The sequence below is a fragment of the Phyllostomus hastatus genome, unplaced genomic scaffold, assembly GCF_019186645.2.
Source record: "Phyllostomus hastatus isolate PE091 unplaced genomic scaffold, TTU_PhHast_1.1 phas_contig_86, whole genome shotgun sequence".
Lineage (NCBI taxonomy): Eukaryota > Metazoa > Chordata > Mammalia > Chiroptera > Phyllostomidae > Phyllostomus > Phyllostomus hastatus.
Window position 1 is genome coordinate 51,449,498 of NW_025333977.1, and position 16,058 is coordinate 51,465,555.

Consider the following 16,058-nt stretch of genomic DNA (forward strand, 5'->3'; position numbering starts at 1 on the left):
AAATATTGTCTTCCTAAATTATAGGCATTTTATATAATATTTCACCATCCCTGACTATTTTGTTATTTAATGCAATGGAAATTGATAATCCCAACTTTCTCACTATTGATAGTAAGTAAAAAATATAAAAAGGCAATTTAATATTTTGAAACTGCTATGTATTATGCTGTCCTAAATGTCCAATTGATATTTTCAATATGAGTTCTTTAGACTGGAAAAGATGAAAACAATGTGTAAGATGCATTTTACACTGTCACATCAAAAATGCAAAGCAAAAGGAAAATTTATGTTAAATAAGAAAGATTTATCTTTTAATTTGAGTATAATATGGTTAAGAAAAATCACTTTTAACATGTATGACAATTATATTTTTTCCCAAATTTTGAAATGATGTAGTCTACTTATACCTTTGTTAGAGAAGGACAGTTATTATAGCTAAATAATGTGGAAAGACCTAGGTTATTTGGTGGTCTTCAGTCTAATTTTTATGGTGGCACCCTTTTAAAAATGAAGTCTCATGTAAAATCTCCAGAGATCAAGAGGGACAAAATAATGATGAGGCTTCATCAGTAATTAATTTTTTCATGATTTTTAAAGGAATAATTTTTGTGTGTGTGTGGATCCTCTGAAATGTTTCCCCAGACCTCAGACTGGCTTTTGATAATGATTTAAATTACTCATGTCTGTTGTTAAAGTATCTTTGGAAGTATACAGATTTAAAATTCTAAAAACCAAGTTTAACTTTGAACTTATAAGGCACGTGTTTAGAATAGGTATCTGTTTTCCTTGCCTACTAAAGCCCATTGCTGGAAGGAAATAAGAGAAAAATTAAGTAAATGTGTAAAGAAAACCTATAATAATTTTAATAAATGTTCATTATACTAAAAACAATTTATTTTTATTTTAAAATTGTAGACTTCAAGAGAGAAACTAGCATTTTGGATGTTAAAATAGCCACTGAGTTTGGGTTGCAAAATGTCATAAACATGAAAAAGCCATATTTTATACTTGACAGCTTGATGGACATGGATTTTATTATTGATTTTATGATGTATAAAGGCAACTTAGTTTATAATCAAAATGAACATAAACCACAACTTTTTCTGACTCTTTCCATTTCTAGCATTTGCCAACATCACATTTGCTCTAGGCTTTGAACAAATATGTTCTTCCCAACCACTTCTGAAATCCTGAGGCTAAGAGGAATAAAAGAAGATATAATTAGCTTTTTCTTTCCCTTAAATTCAACTTGTATAGTTGAATGTTTGTGACTTATTACAAAGTCTTAGGCTTAAAAATCTGCCTCACAGCCACAAGCTAATTGGGAGAAAACAAACTACCTCACCTTTTCAACAAACAGGGTGGAGCCACAGTTCAAGGATCTTTTTCATTAAAACCTACCAGACTGTGACAATCCTACCAAAGAGAAACCTCGCTGAATTTCAGAATTTCTTTTTTGGTGAATCTGAGTACTTTTTTTTTATTTCATCAGATTCCAAATGAGAGTTTACATATTTCTATGTTTGATGTGCTGGGCAAGATCTGGTAAGAATTTGATAATTTGATTTATCTTTCAAAATTGTGTATAAAATAGTCAATATGGTCTGTATTGTGGGATAGAGAATGCTGACATGGTATGGAAAAAATATAATTATGGATACTAATGAAACAGATTACTATGAAGAAAGTTTGTATACATATCTGTATATATATTTAGTAATTTTTATATTCTGTGTTTCCTTTCCAGATAGTTTGTAATTAGAAGATATAGGGAACAAATAGAAATATTCAAGAGAAATTAGAATAATTCAGTAATAAAGAAATTTAGCATTTGAAAATTATGATATAATAAACATCTTGTTTCAGTTGCATTTGTTTAAATAGCCCTGCTTTTAAGGAGATTTTACATAAGTATATAATCAATTGCAAAGTGAACAAAGTAAACATATATTACAACTTTCGATTTCTTTCTTTCTTCCTTTCCTCCTTTCTTTCTTTCTCCTATTATGCTAAAGCAAAAGCAAAACCAAAACTGGTTTGTGGTAATAAAGTAAAACTTTCTTCTCCTGGTTTTCTAGTTTATGATAATATAGTTTACTAATTTTAATAATGTTATTCATTACTTTATGTCAATAAAGTAGAAAGTAGAACTACTTGTTCTACTTTATGATAATAAGAAAAGTAACATTTAAAATTCATAATGAATCATTTTTTTGTAGGGGTGTTGCAAAAGATTTTTTTCTTTGCTTTGATTTATTTAAAATTCTTGACTGCATACTTGAATAACCTTAAAAATATAACTGGGAAATTCAAATTATTTTTGTTTCTCTTCCACTAGATATTTAAGCCAATTGTAAATTTTGGAAATATTTGAGTTTTATATTCTATGGAGGAGGAAGAAGTTTTTCTATAACCTCAAGGTTCTTTCAACTGGTCTAATAATCAAATTGGCATGAGAAAGGTTAACAAGAGAAAATAACCAAATTTAGTACATATGTATGATTGGGAACCCCACATACATGAAAGATTCAAAGACAGAAAGTGAAAATGGGATATTGAGAGTCTAAGCTAAGGATGAGGTAAGATACCTGGGGTGTCAGAGGGGGAAAGGTCATTTCCAGGATGACAATAGCAGCTGTTCAACAATTAGAAGTCTCCCATGCCCTATATATAGATCAAAAAAGAGTATATTTAGGTAATCTCTAAATATGGGCAAGGCCCCTAATTCAAATTTGTCTGTATAGTTAAGGGGAGAGGATAGAAATTTCTCTTGAGACTGCAGAGTCTTTGTTGTGTTTAGCTCAATCTGAAAACCACAGAGCCACATCTTAGGGTGATTTGTTCTGAACCCTCACAATTCCAATATTGAATTTAAATGGTACTAATATACAGTTTATCATTTATATCTTACTTATTTAGAAGTTTCTTTATAGGCATGTTATGTTTCTATAATGTATAATAATAATTCCTCAACTTGAAAGACAGAGGAATTTGAAGTCTAGGCTCCTAAGCTTTGTGTCAAATCATGGTTTACATCTTTCTGACATCACAGTTTATCCTCCACATTAAAGAGCTGGCTTTCTGAGATTATTATTAGTTTTTGTTACTAGTTAGGCAGTTGCCTATATTCTTAATTGGGAAAACTCATATATGGTTAGTAAGAATGTTTCTGTCTCTGTTGACTAAAATAATAGACCTTTTACATATTGACAGTAAATAGGAAATAAGGAAATTAAAGGTCTCAGTGACTCTCAAAATCATTCTTAAAGCACATTCTTATGCTTCCTCACATTTTCCTTGAATTCTCACATGCCTAGGAAATTTTTATTGAATTTTGTTGAAATTTTTGTTGAATTATATATAAACTTATATAATTTATTTATATAAGAATGCTTTATTCAAATTACACATCCCTCTCCTTTCTGCACTAAAGATCTGATATATACCTCTTGGAGGTCACGTCTCAAACTCTTCAATATAAAAATGATTATGTGACTATATCTTCCTTCAATAAACAAAAAATTTTCTGAAAAACAGATTAGTCAAATGTTTTCTAAGAATTTAATAGAACAAAATGGGAGTGGACAGCTAGCTGAACAAAATATATATAAATATATAGGAATATACATTCAAATTATATGCATATGTATGTATACCCAGTTCAGTTTATGATTCATATAAACTGCCTAACTAGCAGTTGTGATTGCTACATTATTATTATAGTAAGGGTCAGCAAATATTTCTGTAACGGGCTAGAGAGGCCTAAATATTTTAGGCCTAGAGGGCCATTTGGTCTCTTGCATCTGTTCAACTCTGCCATCGTAAGTGTGAAAACACCCATAGACAACTTGTAAAGAAATGACTGTGACTGTGTCCTAAAAAAATTTATTTATGGACACTAAAATTTGATTTTTATAATTTTCACATGTTGTAAAATATTATTTTAACTTTTCAACCATTTGAAAGTGAAAAACCATTCTTAGCTTGCCAGCAAAATTTGACTCACAGGCTGTAGTTAGCCAACTCATGTTTTCAGTAAGCTGGAAGACATGTTAAAGAGAGTAGTTCATTCTCATTTCACTGTTGAAGAAAGTGAAATTCAGAAAAGTTGATTCATTTTTTAAGGTGATAGATTTACAGTATATCATATAAGATACCTGAGAATCTTATTTAAAATGGAGATGTTTATGCACTGGCTGGAGGTGAAACCAAAGATTCTGCAGTTCTAATAAACTCCCAGGTGAGGCCCATGGGTTTGCAAGCTATACTTTGAGTAGAAAGAGTGTAGAAATTTGTAGAACCTTACTTAGTAGGCTGTTTGTAGGGCAATGATCTTTTCAAAATGCATGCAATTCTAAGCCCATTGCCTCAACAAATTCATCATTAGTTTTCTCTAAATTGTGTAAAAATATTTCTGATGTGACCAGTAACTTATTTTTATTGATTTACTAAAATCAGATACAATGAGCAACTGTAATTTATTATTTTAATTTATTAATTTATTTTACCATTTATTTAAAATTAGGAAAACCTGAAAGAACATTGGATTTATGATTAAAAGACCCAGATTCAAGTACTAGTGGCTTGTTATCCCAAGCCAAATCACTTAACCTCCCTGAACCTCATTTTTAATTAATTTATTTATTCATTCATTCATTTATAAAAATTTTTTATTGTATTTTTTCCATTACCATTTAGTTCCCTTATTCTCCCCTCCCCCTGGCAATCACCACGCTCTTGTCCTTTTCCATGAATACTTTTTACTGCCTTGTGAAGTTCCAAGGAAATGACATATGTGTGTGATTTGGTCAATTATAAAGCAGTACAAACTAGATTAATATAAGTTACTGTGGGGTTTTTTCATGATTTTCTTGTAGCCTAATAAGAATACTATAGTTTTTTGCAATTACTTCTACATCTGGTAATAGATAATAGATAATAGATAATACATCATAGATTTCTCCATTGATTGTTTTGGGTGATTTATTTTATATTTTAACAGGGATCTTACTGGTTTATTCTTCATTACTCATTCTAAGGCCAAGTGAAATCTCACTTGGTTTGGAATGAACCAGCAGTTTGGATGCATCAGTTGCATTCGGCCTTCTCATGGTTCAAGATGGTGGGAAAGTGGATACATACAATTCCTTACACAATTTGTACAGTGTAATATCTGATACTGCACTATGGTTTAATTCATTCCTTTTCTTAATTTCCTTATTCCCTAGTACTTAGAAAAAATGAAGAATCAAAGATTTTCACTTGCCCAAGTATCTCTCCACGGTTAACTTGGGAATTAAATGCAGGTCTTGCTTCTCCTTCCTTGCCTTCCTCTTATATCTTCTAAATAATTGTTAACAATATCGCATATATAGTTTCCAAACTAGGATGATTTTAATGAATAAATATTAACAGGTACTATTATGGCTTATCAATATATATTTATCTATTTATATATTAGTATATCTTTATATTTATCAAATATGTAACTTAAGTTAATATTTCTGGGCATTTAAATTCTTTTTACTTCTCTAATAATGAAATAACTTATTTTAGTTCATTTTTAAATGTGTTCAGGGGCCATTTACTTGGGAAAAACTATTGAAAGTGGAATTACTGGTACAGAGTATACCAACCCTTCTATGAATTTTTAATATATTGAGAAATTGTTTTCTCAAATTTTTTTACCAAGTTAAACTTTCAGCAGTAGCACAAGTACATATTCATTTAAAAATTTGGTATTATATAATATACTTGTTTTGAAAAAAAAAGTACAATTCTGAAAAACTATGAAAAAGAAAATATAAAGCAGCCATTATGTCAATGCCTAGCAATTAACTGCAAATGCCTAGCAATGACTAGCAAATGACTACTGATTTGGCTTAGTTATTTATATTCTGCCCTACTTCCTTCTAGGATAGATGGATGAATGGATAGGTAGGTAGGAAGATACAGACAGATAGATTAATAGATATATAGATAGCTACATAGATACACAGGTAAAATACACACAGGGATTAGAAAACATAAAATGATATTTAAGGTGTTTTAAATTTTTGTGTGATTATACATAACCTTGTGATTAATGTCTTTACATTTAATATAATTGTTTATTTCATTAATATATATCCTAGAAAAAAATCAGGAAGAATAAATATTTTAAGATCATGTGTGTGTGATACACACACACAAAATGTCAAAAGGATGTTGTATTAACTTATGTCTCAGCATCCATGTATATGAATAGTTGTTCCATTACTCTCACAAATAATATTAAAAGGATTCTTCTATTGTTTAATTTGATAGGAGAAATGATACCATTGTTTTGATTTGTACTTATTTGATCACTAGTCAGGTAAAATATATTTTTCTAATGCTTATTACCCATATATAAGTATTTTCTGCAGATTTTCTGTTAAAGTTGATGATTTATCTACTTTTGATACACATAATTCTTTATTAATAATATTAATGATTTTACATTGATGCTATTTTTCACAGATAAAGAATTTTTAACCACATTTACTTGTGCATTTTATTGTAAATCTTAAATATTTTTTTGTTCAAAAGTTCTTTTTAAATAATCAACAAATCAACATTGTAGTTACTTAGTAAATTATGTAGAAGTGCTAATGAAATTAAATTCCCTGCCCTTTGAGTTCAATTTTATTTTTTGCAAGAGCAGCAGGAATGGAATCGAATACTAGCTCAGTACTGAGCTTAACTGAATTTTTTTTTTATTTCAGAGAATAAAAGACCATGCCTTGAATTCTCTCACCTAAGTATAAAGGATTCTTTCAGAGATTTATTTAATCCCAAGATGCAGATGTTTCTGATAATGTATACAAGAAACAACCTTAACTGTGCTGAGCCACTGTTTGAGCAGGATGATTCACTTAACGTTAATTTCAACGTAAGCAAGAAAACAGTCTGGCTCATTCATGGATACAGGCCAATGGGCTCCGTTCCATCATGGCTTCAGAAGCTTCTAAGGGTTTTGCTGAATCAAGACGATATGAACATAGTTGTAGTAGACTGGAACCGGGGTGCTACAACTTTTATTTATGATAGAGCAGTTAACAATGCCAGAAAAGTTGCTGTGAGTTTGAGTAAGTGCATTCAGAAGCTTTTGGTAAGTCTGGAATGTTATGTATTTTTATGTGTTATACAATCTACAGTGTGTTATGCAACACTACAAAGTGTTAATAATTTTAAAAAATTTTTATTTGTTGAGAGAGAAACATCGATTTGTTGTTCCACTTATTTATGCATTCATTGATTGATTCTTGTATGTACCCTAATTAGGAATCGAGTTCTCGCACCTACGCTCTAACCAAATGAGCTACATGGCCAAGGAAATAATGTTTTTTAATACTTTAATACTTAATGCTTTTTTCTCATAAACACAGAGATTTACTGCTTTGATGTGGTAATGTGTGCAGCCAGCTTTTTTTTTATTTGTGTGAATGGATCATTTTATGCCTAGACATAATCTAATTTTTATAAAATTATCTTAAAATTTAAGTCACTGTTTTATCTTATAATATTTTAAGGTTTTAAGTTTTTTGTTTTACCTATACAGATTTCAGGATAAAGTATTGATTTTATGTGGACATAGGAAATAAACTACATAATCATTAGATACTTTAGATATTTTTTCTAAGTTATAGCTAATATGTTTTTGGTCAGTCAAGTGTGAATTGGTAAAAATGAGGGAAAAACAACTTGAAAAGTAGCTTATTTCTGCCAACCTTGGCAGCAAGTCTCAGTTTTTTTCATATCTGTCCAGCATTTAGGTCTAAGGTTGGGACAGGTGAAATAAATTTAGGACAGTTTTAAGTCATCTGTTTATTAAATCAGCCCAAATGGGGATCCAGGTCTTGTCTGGAGAGAAATGATATGATGGGCACTTTAGGGAAAAAGGGTGATATCTGATTTGGGGGGCAATCATGGGCTTGAAATATGCCTTTGAGTTGTGTTGTGCTTATCTTCCAAGTCTCTGCTGAAATTGAGCAAGCAGAACACATCCAACAAGTAGTTACATGTAGTGAAGTGGTTAGGGGTCCGATGGGCTCTTTTCAAAGACTAAATCCAGCTCATTACCTGCGTAACTTTGAACAATTGCTTAACCATTCTGCCTTATTTCCTTAGCTATCCATCTGGAATAGCAAAACTTTGTAACAATTTAATACTTAAATTGTTATTTAAGTGTTAAATGAAATTAACTCTTAACCAGTGCTTTTCATATTATAATCATTGAATAAAATCAGCTATTATAATTATTTTTACATACTCAAATTTGAACTAAACCAAATCATCCTTTTAGGGAGACAGAGGTAAATGATGCAACTCTGCTCTTACTGAAAGTCTGTACATTGCACAATTGCCATTTTCTTATACCAGTGGTCTTTAACTAATTAACATTCACCTCAAAGTGTGGGAGTTGTGAATGTTAAATATAAAAATTTATGAAAACTTGTAGTGTTAGATAAATTTCTAAGAGTGGCTTTGTTTACAAAGGCTTCATTTTGAGAAGTTAAACAAAGATCAGTAACCCTAAAGTTGAAAGTAATACTCCCTCAGGTTTCCAGGCACTGCTCTGAAAAATTTGAAGAAAATTACCACCCTGTACTTGGGGAGCCTGTGTCCAATTTCTCATTAGAAGTAAATGCTCCACATCTTTTACAAGTCATCAGATGTGTGAGTGTGTAAACTGGACCATGGCTTGCTTCTTGAGAGCATGGGGAAAGAAATTCTCCCTCCTTTAAGCTCTTAATTTGCCCCCACTCCCCCCCCTCCTGGGAAGGAGTGTCTGGAACTCTGAGAGGTGTTTAGAATTTAGGCTTGAAAGATCAGATTTAAAAAAAAAAAAAAAAAAAAAAGCCCTGGCTGGCGTAGCTCAGTGGGTTGAGCGCAGGCTGCGAATCAAAGCATCGCAGGTTCGATTCCCAGTGAGGGCACATGCCTGGGTTGCAGGCCACGGCCCCCAGCAACCGCACACTGATGTTTCTCTCTCTCTCTTTCTCCCTCTATTCCCTCTCTAAAAATAAATAAATAAAAACGTTTTTTAAAAAAAAGAAAGAAAGATCAGATTTTGTCACTCTCCAGCTGGTGATCTGGGGAAAGACTTATTTAACATCCATGAGTCTCATTTTATCATCTCTGAAGTGAGGATGATTATTCATATTGTTCAGTTTTCCAAGAATTTTTGACATAATCTGATTAGCATATATTTTGGAGTTAAACAGACCTGGACATGAAGTCTATCTTTTGCCCTTATAAGTATACAAGTATGTGGCTTTGGGCAACTCATTATCAAACCATATTCACTCAGCATTTTAAAAGTTCCAGGAACAGCTCTGGCTGGTGTGGCTCAGTGGATAGAGTGCCAGTGGGTGAAACAAAAGGTCCCTGGTTTGATTCCTAGTCGGGGCACATGGCTGGGTTGCAGGCTGGGTCCCCTAGGGGGTGCACGAGAGGTAACTACACATTGATGTTTCTCCTCCTGTCCTTATTCCTCCCTTCCCCTCTCTAAAAATAAATAAATAAAATCTTTAAAAAACAAGTTCCAAGAAGAGTTTTAAGCAATGGGATAAAAACAAATAACTCAGTGCTATTGTGAATATTTAATATGAGATTTATAAGGCACTTGTCAAGGTAGCTAGTACAAAGTAAGTGCCCAGTAATCTTTAATTAGTATTGTTACAAATGCTTTGTTAACTAAATGTATTGCTTTGCATATACTATTCTACGTAATATATGAGAAAGGTTTTTACATTTTAAGTAAATTTTTAATGTAATTATTACAAATGTATAGAGAAAAATAAGATATTTTATAGAAGAAGTTGAATAAATGTGTAGGTGTTTTGAAATTACAAAACTTATTCCTATCTATCTATCTATTCCTATCTATTCCAAAACTATCTCTCAGAAATGAACTAAACTGGAAAGAATAACAACTTTTAAAATATTAAGGCAAAGGACATGATTTGTGATTTTCTGAAATGAAAATGGTAACACTATACTTTCAATTGCAGAAGCATGGAGCATCTCTTGATAATTTTCATTTCATAGGTATGAGCTTAGGAGCTCATATTAGTGGATTTGTGGGAAAGCTATTTCAAGGTCAACTTGGAAGAATAACAGGTAAAATATTTTTGATAAAATCAATGCTTTAGCATAATTTTAAGCATTAGAAATAGCTATTTACATTTTAAAAGATATAATATTTAAGCAACAAAAATGATACACAATATTTTTTGTATTATATTGAAATATTAGTCTTTCTTTTAGTTAGTCTTAACTGAGCTTAAGTTACCCTTATAGAATTGAAAATAATCACATTGAAAATAACTTCTGTAGCCCATGTGTTACTTTCAAATTCTCTAAGGACACATTATTATGACAATCTGGAGAGAAATTTGGTCCATTTAATGTAAAACATTTTTCATGTGTTAACTAAAAATATAAATAAGTATTATATCTAATTTTTGCAAACTTTGATATATTTAAATTATTTTAAAAATTTTACTGGAATGACAGGAGAATCAAGAGTTGGTATTCAAGCATAAGGGATTCTGGATCCCAGTGCCCCTCATGTTTCCTTCACAAAATTATCTCATCCAGTAAGCTTGGTAGTCAAATAATGCTGATACGGATTTTCATGCTTCCCTTTAGGAGTGCTGGTGTTTTTTGTTTTAGAATTATAGATTTCCTTTGTATTGAAACACTTCCATTTATGGTAGGGATGGATTGGCTCTAAGGCTGCAGAGCATGGCTGCCCAGGTGGAACTGTGTACATCTCTGGGGATATGATGGAAGTGGTGCTTCCCTGAGTTCTCTAGTCTACAACACCCAGCACAGCAGCCCATCCTGAGAAAATCATGGCCATCTGCTCTTCCTGTTTCTGAGATGCAATCTAATTAGTGAGAGAACCCAAATTGGAGCACAAGCCTTCTTTTTCTCTGCCCTCTGTCTTCTTGGAGCATGTTTTCATTTTCTGGGGACAGAGACAGAAGTGGCTTAGACAGACGTTGCAAGCATGCTTCCACTTCTTCAGTGTGGAGTTGTCACAGGAAGGTGGTGCCATCTTCCCTCACTGCCTGTGATGACATCCAGCCAGTAAGGTTCTATTTCCTAGTACCCAGTGGTCCTGGGGTCCAAAGGGTTTCCTGAACCTCCCATTTGGCCTAAGTGCCAATCAGTGAATATTTTGTTTTAATTTACTATTATTACTTTTTAACTTTTATTTTTAAGTTAGAGCTGACATTCTGTATTATTTTATATTAGTTTCAGGTATTCAGCATAGTGGTTAGACAACTACATAATCTACTGCATTCAATAATTCTAGTGCCTACCTGGCCCTGGAATGGTGATAATATCCCTCCCCAACCAATTTAGCTTTTAAAAAACTATGGAGATACATGTCCATAGAAGATTTGTAATAATTTCAACTGTAAATAAAAGGTAATAGGATTTTTAATGAAGTGAAACAAAGGAGGAGGGGCGATGTGGGTAAATTTTACAGACTGTTAGGATGTTTACAGGCCTTTAGTATACCTTACTCTGATCAGTTTTAATATCATTCTCATTATACAGATGTGAAAACTGAGGTTAATCAGATGAGTGTGAGAGGGTTAAAAAGTTAGGAACAGCTAAGCCAGGATTTACATGACAGTCTCTAACACCCATTTTCTTTCAATCACCATGCTAGCTCAGTTTAAACTGGCAGTAATCCTACTTTATTTTAAGGTGTGTTTACACACATATTAGACCAGTTTGAAAGGCCTCACATGCCAAGCAAGTATGAAAGTTGATAAGGCCAGAAGATATAATGCTTCTACATCAGAGTAATTTATAGGAAGAGAGAAATTTCTGTTTCATTCAGTAAGTGGGCTAAATAAACCAGGAATAATAGAAGGGCCTGAGATAAGCAACATTGTATTTTACTTTTTAAAATATCTTTTTAAGGTGATTGTGTCTTCCATTGCATAGATCTTCTCAAGGCATTTTTTTCCTCTCTCTTTTTTTATTTATTATCAAGTACAGCTGTCTCCATTTCCCTCCCACCACTCCACCCCACCCCACCCATCCCCACCTCCCATCCTAGGCATTGACTTTTATGTCCTCCCTCCTTTTATTGATACTCTTCAGTAGGTCATGAGCCTAGAATATGTATTTAGAATTTCAAGTACATCAGAAATGTATTCATATTGCATGGAACTTTTAATACCATATTTTTAGGACTATAAGATGCATCAGACCCTAAGACTCACCTAAGTTTTAGAGGAGGAAAATAGGGAAAAAAATTTTTAAGCAAAAAATGTGGTAAAATATTTAATAACCTGTGACCTCACTCCACCGCCGCCCCCCCACAGTGAGCCAGGTAAGCTACATTCGGACTGTAAAATGCACCCCCATTTTCCTCCCAAATTTGCGGGGGGTGTCTTATAGTCTAAAAAATAATATATATTTTTTTCTTGTGTGTGTGGTAAACTTTTGTGAGAAATGAATGCTAAACATGTTTATTTAAATATAAAACAGTAATAAATATGTTTTATCCCATAGCCCATATTGCATCTGACACTTAAAAATCCTTTTAGACCTATATATAGATAAACCCAGAATGAACTACTATGTCACAAGGGTCAAGCTAGGACCAGAATGCCACTGATTTTTCCCCCTTAGAAGTTGGAGAACTTACTTATTATTAAACTTGTACCATTTTTTCTAATTACTCCTTAAATAAAAGTGCTAAAGAAGCCCCTTCAGTGTTTTGTCAGGTGTTTCTAGTGTGGCTTAATACTATATTATTGATAAAGTCTGAATATTGGTAAAAAGTGTTTTTCAAATATTAAAGATATTTGCTATTCATCCAGTTTTATTTACCTTTAAATTTGTCTTTAGACAGGTTTAAGCTAAAACTTTGCAGGCTTATGTTTATCATGTAATAATAATGCAAACATATTATCTAATCAATAGTACAGTAGGATTTAACTACTAGATTGATCATTTCTTTTTTGTATTTCAGGTCTTGACCCTGCTGGGCCAAAATTCTCTGGAAAACCATCAAATGGCAGATTAGATTACACTGATGCAAAGTTTGTGGATGTCATCCACTCTGATACTAATGGTACCAAAGCAGGATTTATTGCTCAATTATTTGAAAATGAAAAAGAGGGATGTAGACTCTTGAAAAGGAGAACATAAGAGGAGTAAGAATAGTGGAAATGTGATGATAAACCTGTATCTATGTAGTGACTGTATTTCCCACAAGAATATTTTTTGGATTTAGTGAACCCGTGTGGTGTCAAATGACACTCTGCCTTCAGCTTCCTCCTTCAGATTTTAAGAAACATCATGTTATCAAAAAATTGAAATTTATAAAAATAATCCTTTATCCTGTTCATTCTATGGACAGTTTTATTGATTTGATCATAATGTCCCCCATGTTTAATGCATTCAGGTTACTATTCTCTCCACTCATTTTCTCACTGTGATGTGTAGCAGCTAGAACTGAGCACAGCAATTTAGGCACAGATGGAGAATACCTTTCCCTACAGGTAGGGAAACATGTTCTCTGTCGTTTTTAATTATCTTCATGAAAGTGTCTCACAGACTATTGATAATTTTGGCAAGAGTACATTGCCAATACTTTCATAGAACAATTTAGGTGACCCTGATCCCCTTTGAAACTGATTATACTAATATTTATTGAGCACTTCCTATACATCAGGCAATGTTTTAATTTCTTTTTGTGAATTAATTTTAGAATTCTATGTTTCTATGAAATAAGTGAACATCATCATCCACCATTTACCAATGGGCAAGCTAGGGTAAGGTCAAAAGGCCAGTAAGTGACAGAGGCAGAATTTGAAATTACACCTTTTTATTATTGAGTCTATACTTCACCAATGTGTCACTCTGACCAAGATGTGCTGTGGCTGTGGGCATGGGGAGGGTGTGGTGCTAAGACAGGGACAAGAGGAAGTGACACTCAGACTGCCCCTATTTCTCTGTCTCCTCAGGTTTCCTTTCTCTTTGGTCCAGGTCATTTATTTGCTCTCATATCCCTCTGAATTCACTTTGTGGTGATCCATACCAGTGATTTTGTTAGGAGTATAAGTGCCATAGATGACAATTTTTCAACTTCTATGTCTACATGCTGATGGGCTGGGCCTATAATGGGAACAGTTCTGCTCCTTATTTTAAATCTAAGTTAACCTACAGTGCCCAAAGTTTCACATTCCTAGCATGAGAACCCCAACATCTCAAGTTGCTTTTATCTCCAGTTCTTTGTATCAGCTTAACATTACCACACACAGCACACCTGCTGACCAGTTACTCTCAAGTTCTTTGTCTGAAATTTTCTTTCTGAAATTACAATTTCTATGCTGCCTATGGCCTTTTGAATTAGCCCTTTATACCCTTTTCTTATTTTTGTTCACATTTTTGATTTTTCCTAGTAAACTCTTTTGGATTGACTTATACAGTCATCCCTCCGTATTAGTAGGGGATTTGTTCCAAGACCCCCACAGACACCAAAATCCACAGCTGTTCAAGTCCCTTATATAAAATAGCATAGTGCATGCCTATGACCTACACACAGCCTCCCATTTATTTTAAATAATCTCCAAATTACTTATAATATCTAATATCATGTAAATACTATATAAGTACTTGTGATACTATATTGTTTAGGGAATAATGACAAAAACAAGTCTGTATATATTCAGTACAGATGCAGCCATCACAGGCCTATCTACATTGTACATATCAGAAACAATATAACATTTTTTTCTGAATATTTTCAATCTGCTGTTGGTTGAAGCTATGGTTGCAGAATGCAAAGATATGCAGGACCAGCTCTACTTTCAACATCTTTTGATGACAGCCTGTCAGATCTAAGTGGCCACTGGATATCACAGATCAAAAGATCTCTTTGATCTTTTTATGACAACTTATGTGTATTTTCAAAGTGAAGAAGTCAAAACTATGATGATTTGGGAGATATGATTAGAAAGTAAAAAGAAATGGTTTTATTAGGAAAAAAGATGTGTGTTTGTTTTTAGAAAAAGAAAGAAACCAGTGATTGGTTAAGGGCACATGAGGTGCTTCTAAGTTACTATTTCTTAACATGGGTGTTGAGTGGCGAAGTGGCGACTGGCTACATTGTAATTACTAGCATCATGCTTTATGTTCTTTCCACATCTATGTGTCACATCTATAATAAAAAAGAATTAAAAACCCATATCTACTCTCTATACTCTTCTTGAAACCAAGGAAATGAATGTCCTAAACAGACCAAGCTGCCCTGTCCCCTCCATGTGATAAAAGGGAAATAATGTGCATGAATTGACTGCTTGTAGGTTAATAATAAATATCTTTTGCTTCCCCATGATTCCTGAGAATTCATCTTGATTTGATTCTACTCCAGTGACAGATTGGAGAAAGTGATGGCTCTAAACCTAGAACCCTTAGTCTTGAAACTTTGGGTTGAGTTCAGATGTGAGGAAATTTTAAAGATCTCAAAAATTATTGATTTTTTTTATCATTTTCAGAAGATTTGTTCATCCTTGCTTAAATCTACAAACTAAGCGGATGATGGAATGTAAAATGAGATTGATTAGCATACTTTCCACTACCACAGTCAATTCATGCATGCTTCTCTGAATTCTAGGGGGTTCTAATGAAGTAATCTAAATTATGCTTTGTCTTTCCTTATGTGCCGAATCCACTCCCCTATAATGCCCATGCCCAGTTCTTATGCCCTGGGGACACCTCACTAGCTGTTCACTTGTTCTGTGACATGCTAGAATTAAATCAAGTTGTTGTATCTTAATCCTTACTGTTGATCTAAGTATTTATCTTTGTTTTGCTAAATTTATTACTGATCTCTCTAAAAGTTCATTATGTTGTAGGTCAGATATTTCTTCTGCTTGAAGCCAATGCATTGCAGTCTTATTGAACAGCAAGATTTTTATCTGATCACAGTCCTGAATATTTTGAGCTTGCTACTCTCTTTCACTCCTACGGATCCCCTGGGTGATAGACCCTAT

The 16,058-nt window shown here is 32.9% G+C and overlaps 1 protein-coding gene across 1 annotated transcript in view; it reads left to right on the top strand.

The window, feature by feature from the left end:
* The first annotated feature begins 1,499 nt into the window (after positions 1-1,499).
* LIPI (lipase I) overlaps positions 1,500-16,058 on the top strand; it is a 41,256-nt gene continuing 26,697 nt past the window's right edge. The window contains exons 1-4 of the mRNA XM_045851892.1: positions 1,500-1,545; positions 6,747-7,132; positions 10,038-10,146; positions 13,031-13,132. Of these exons, the coding sequence (XP_045707848.1) occupies positions 1,500-1,545; positions 6,747-7,132; positions 10,038-10,146; positions 13,031-13,132 (643 nt within the window). The remainder of the gene's footprint in view (positions 1,546-6,746; positions 7,133-10,037; positions 10,147-13,030; positions 13,133-16,058) is intronic.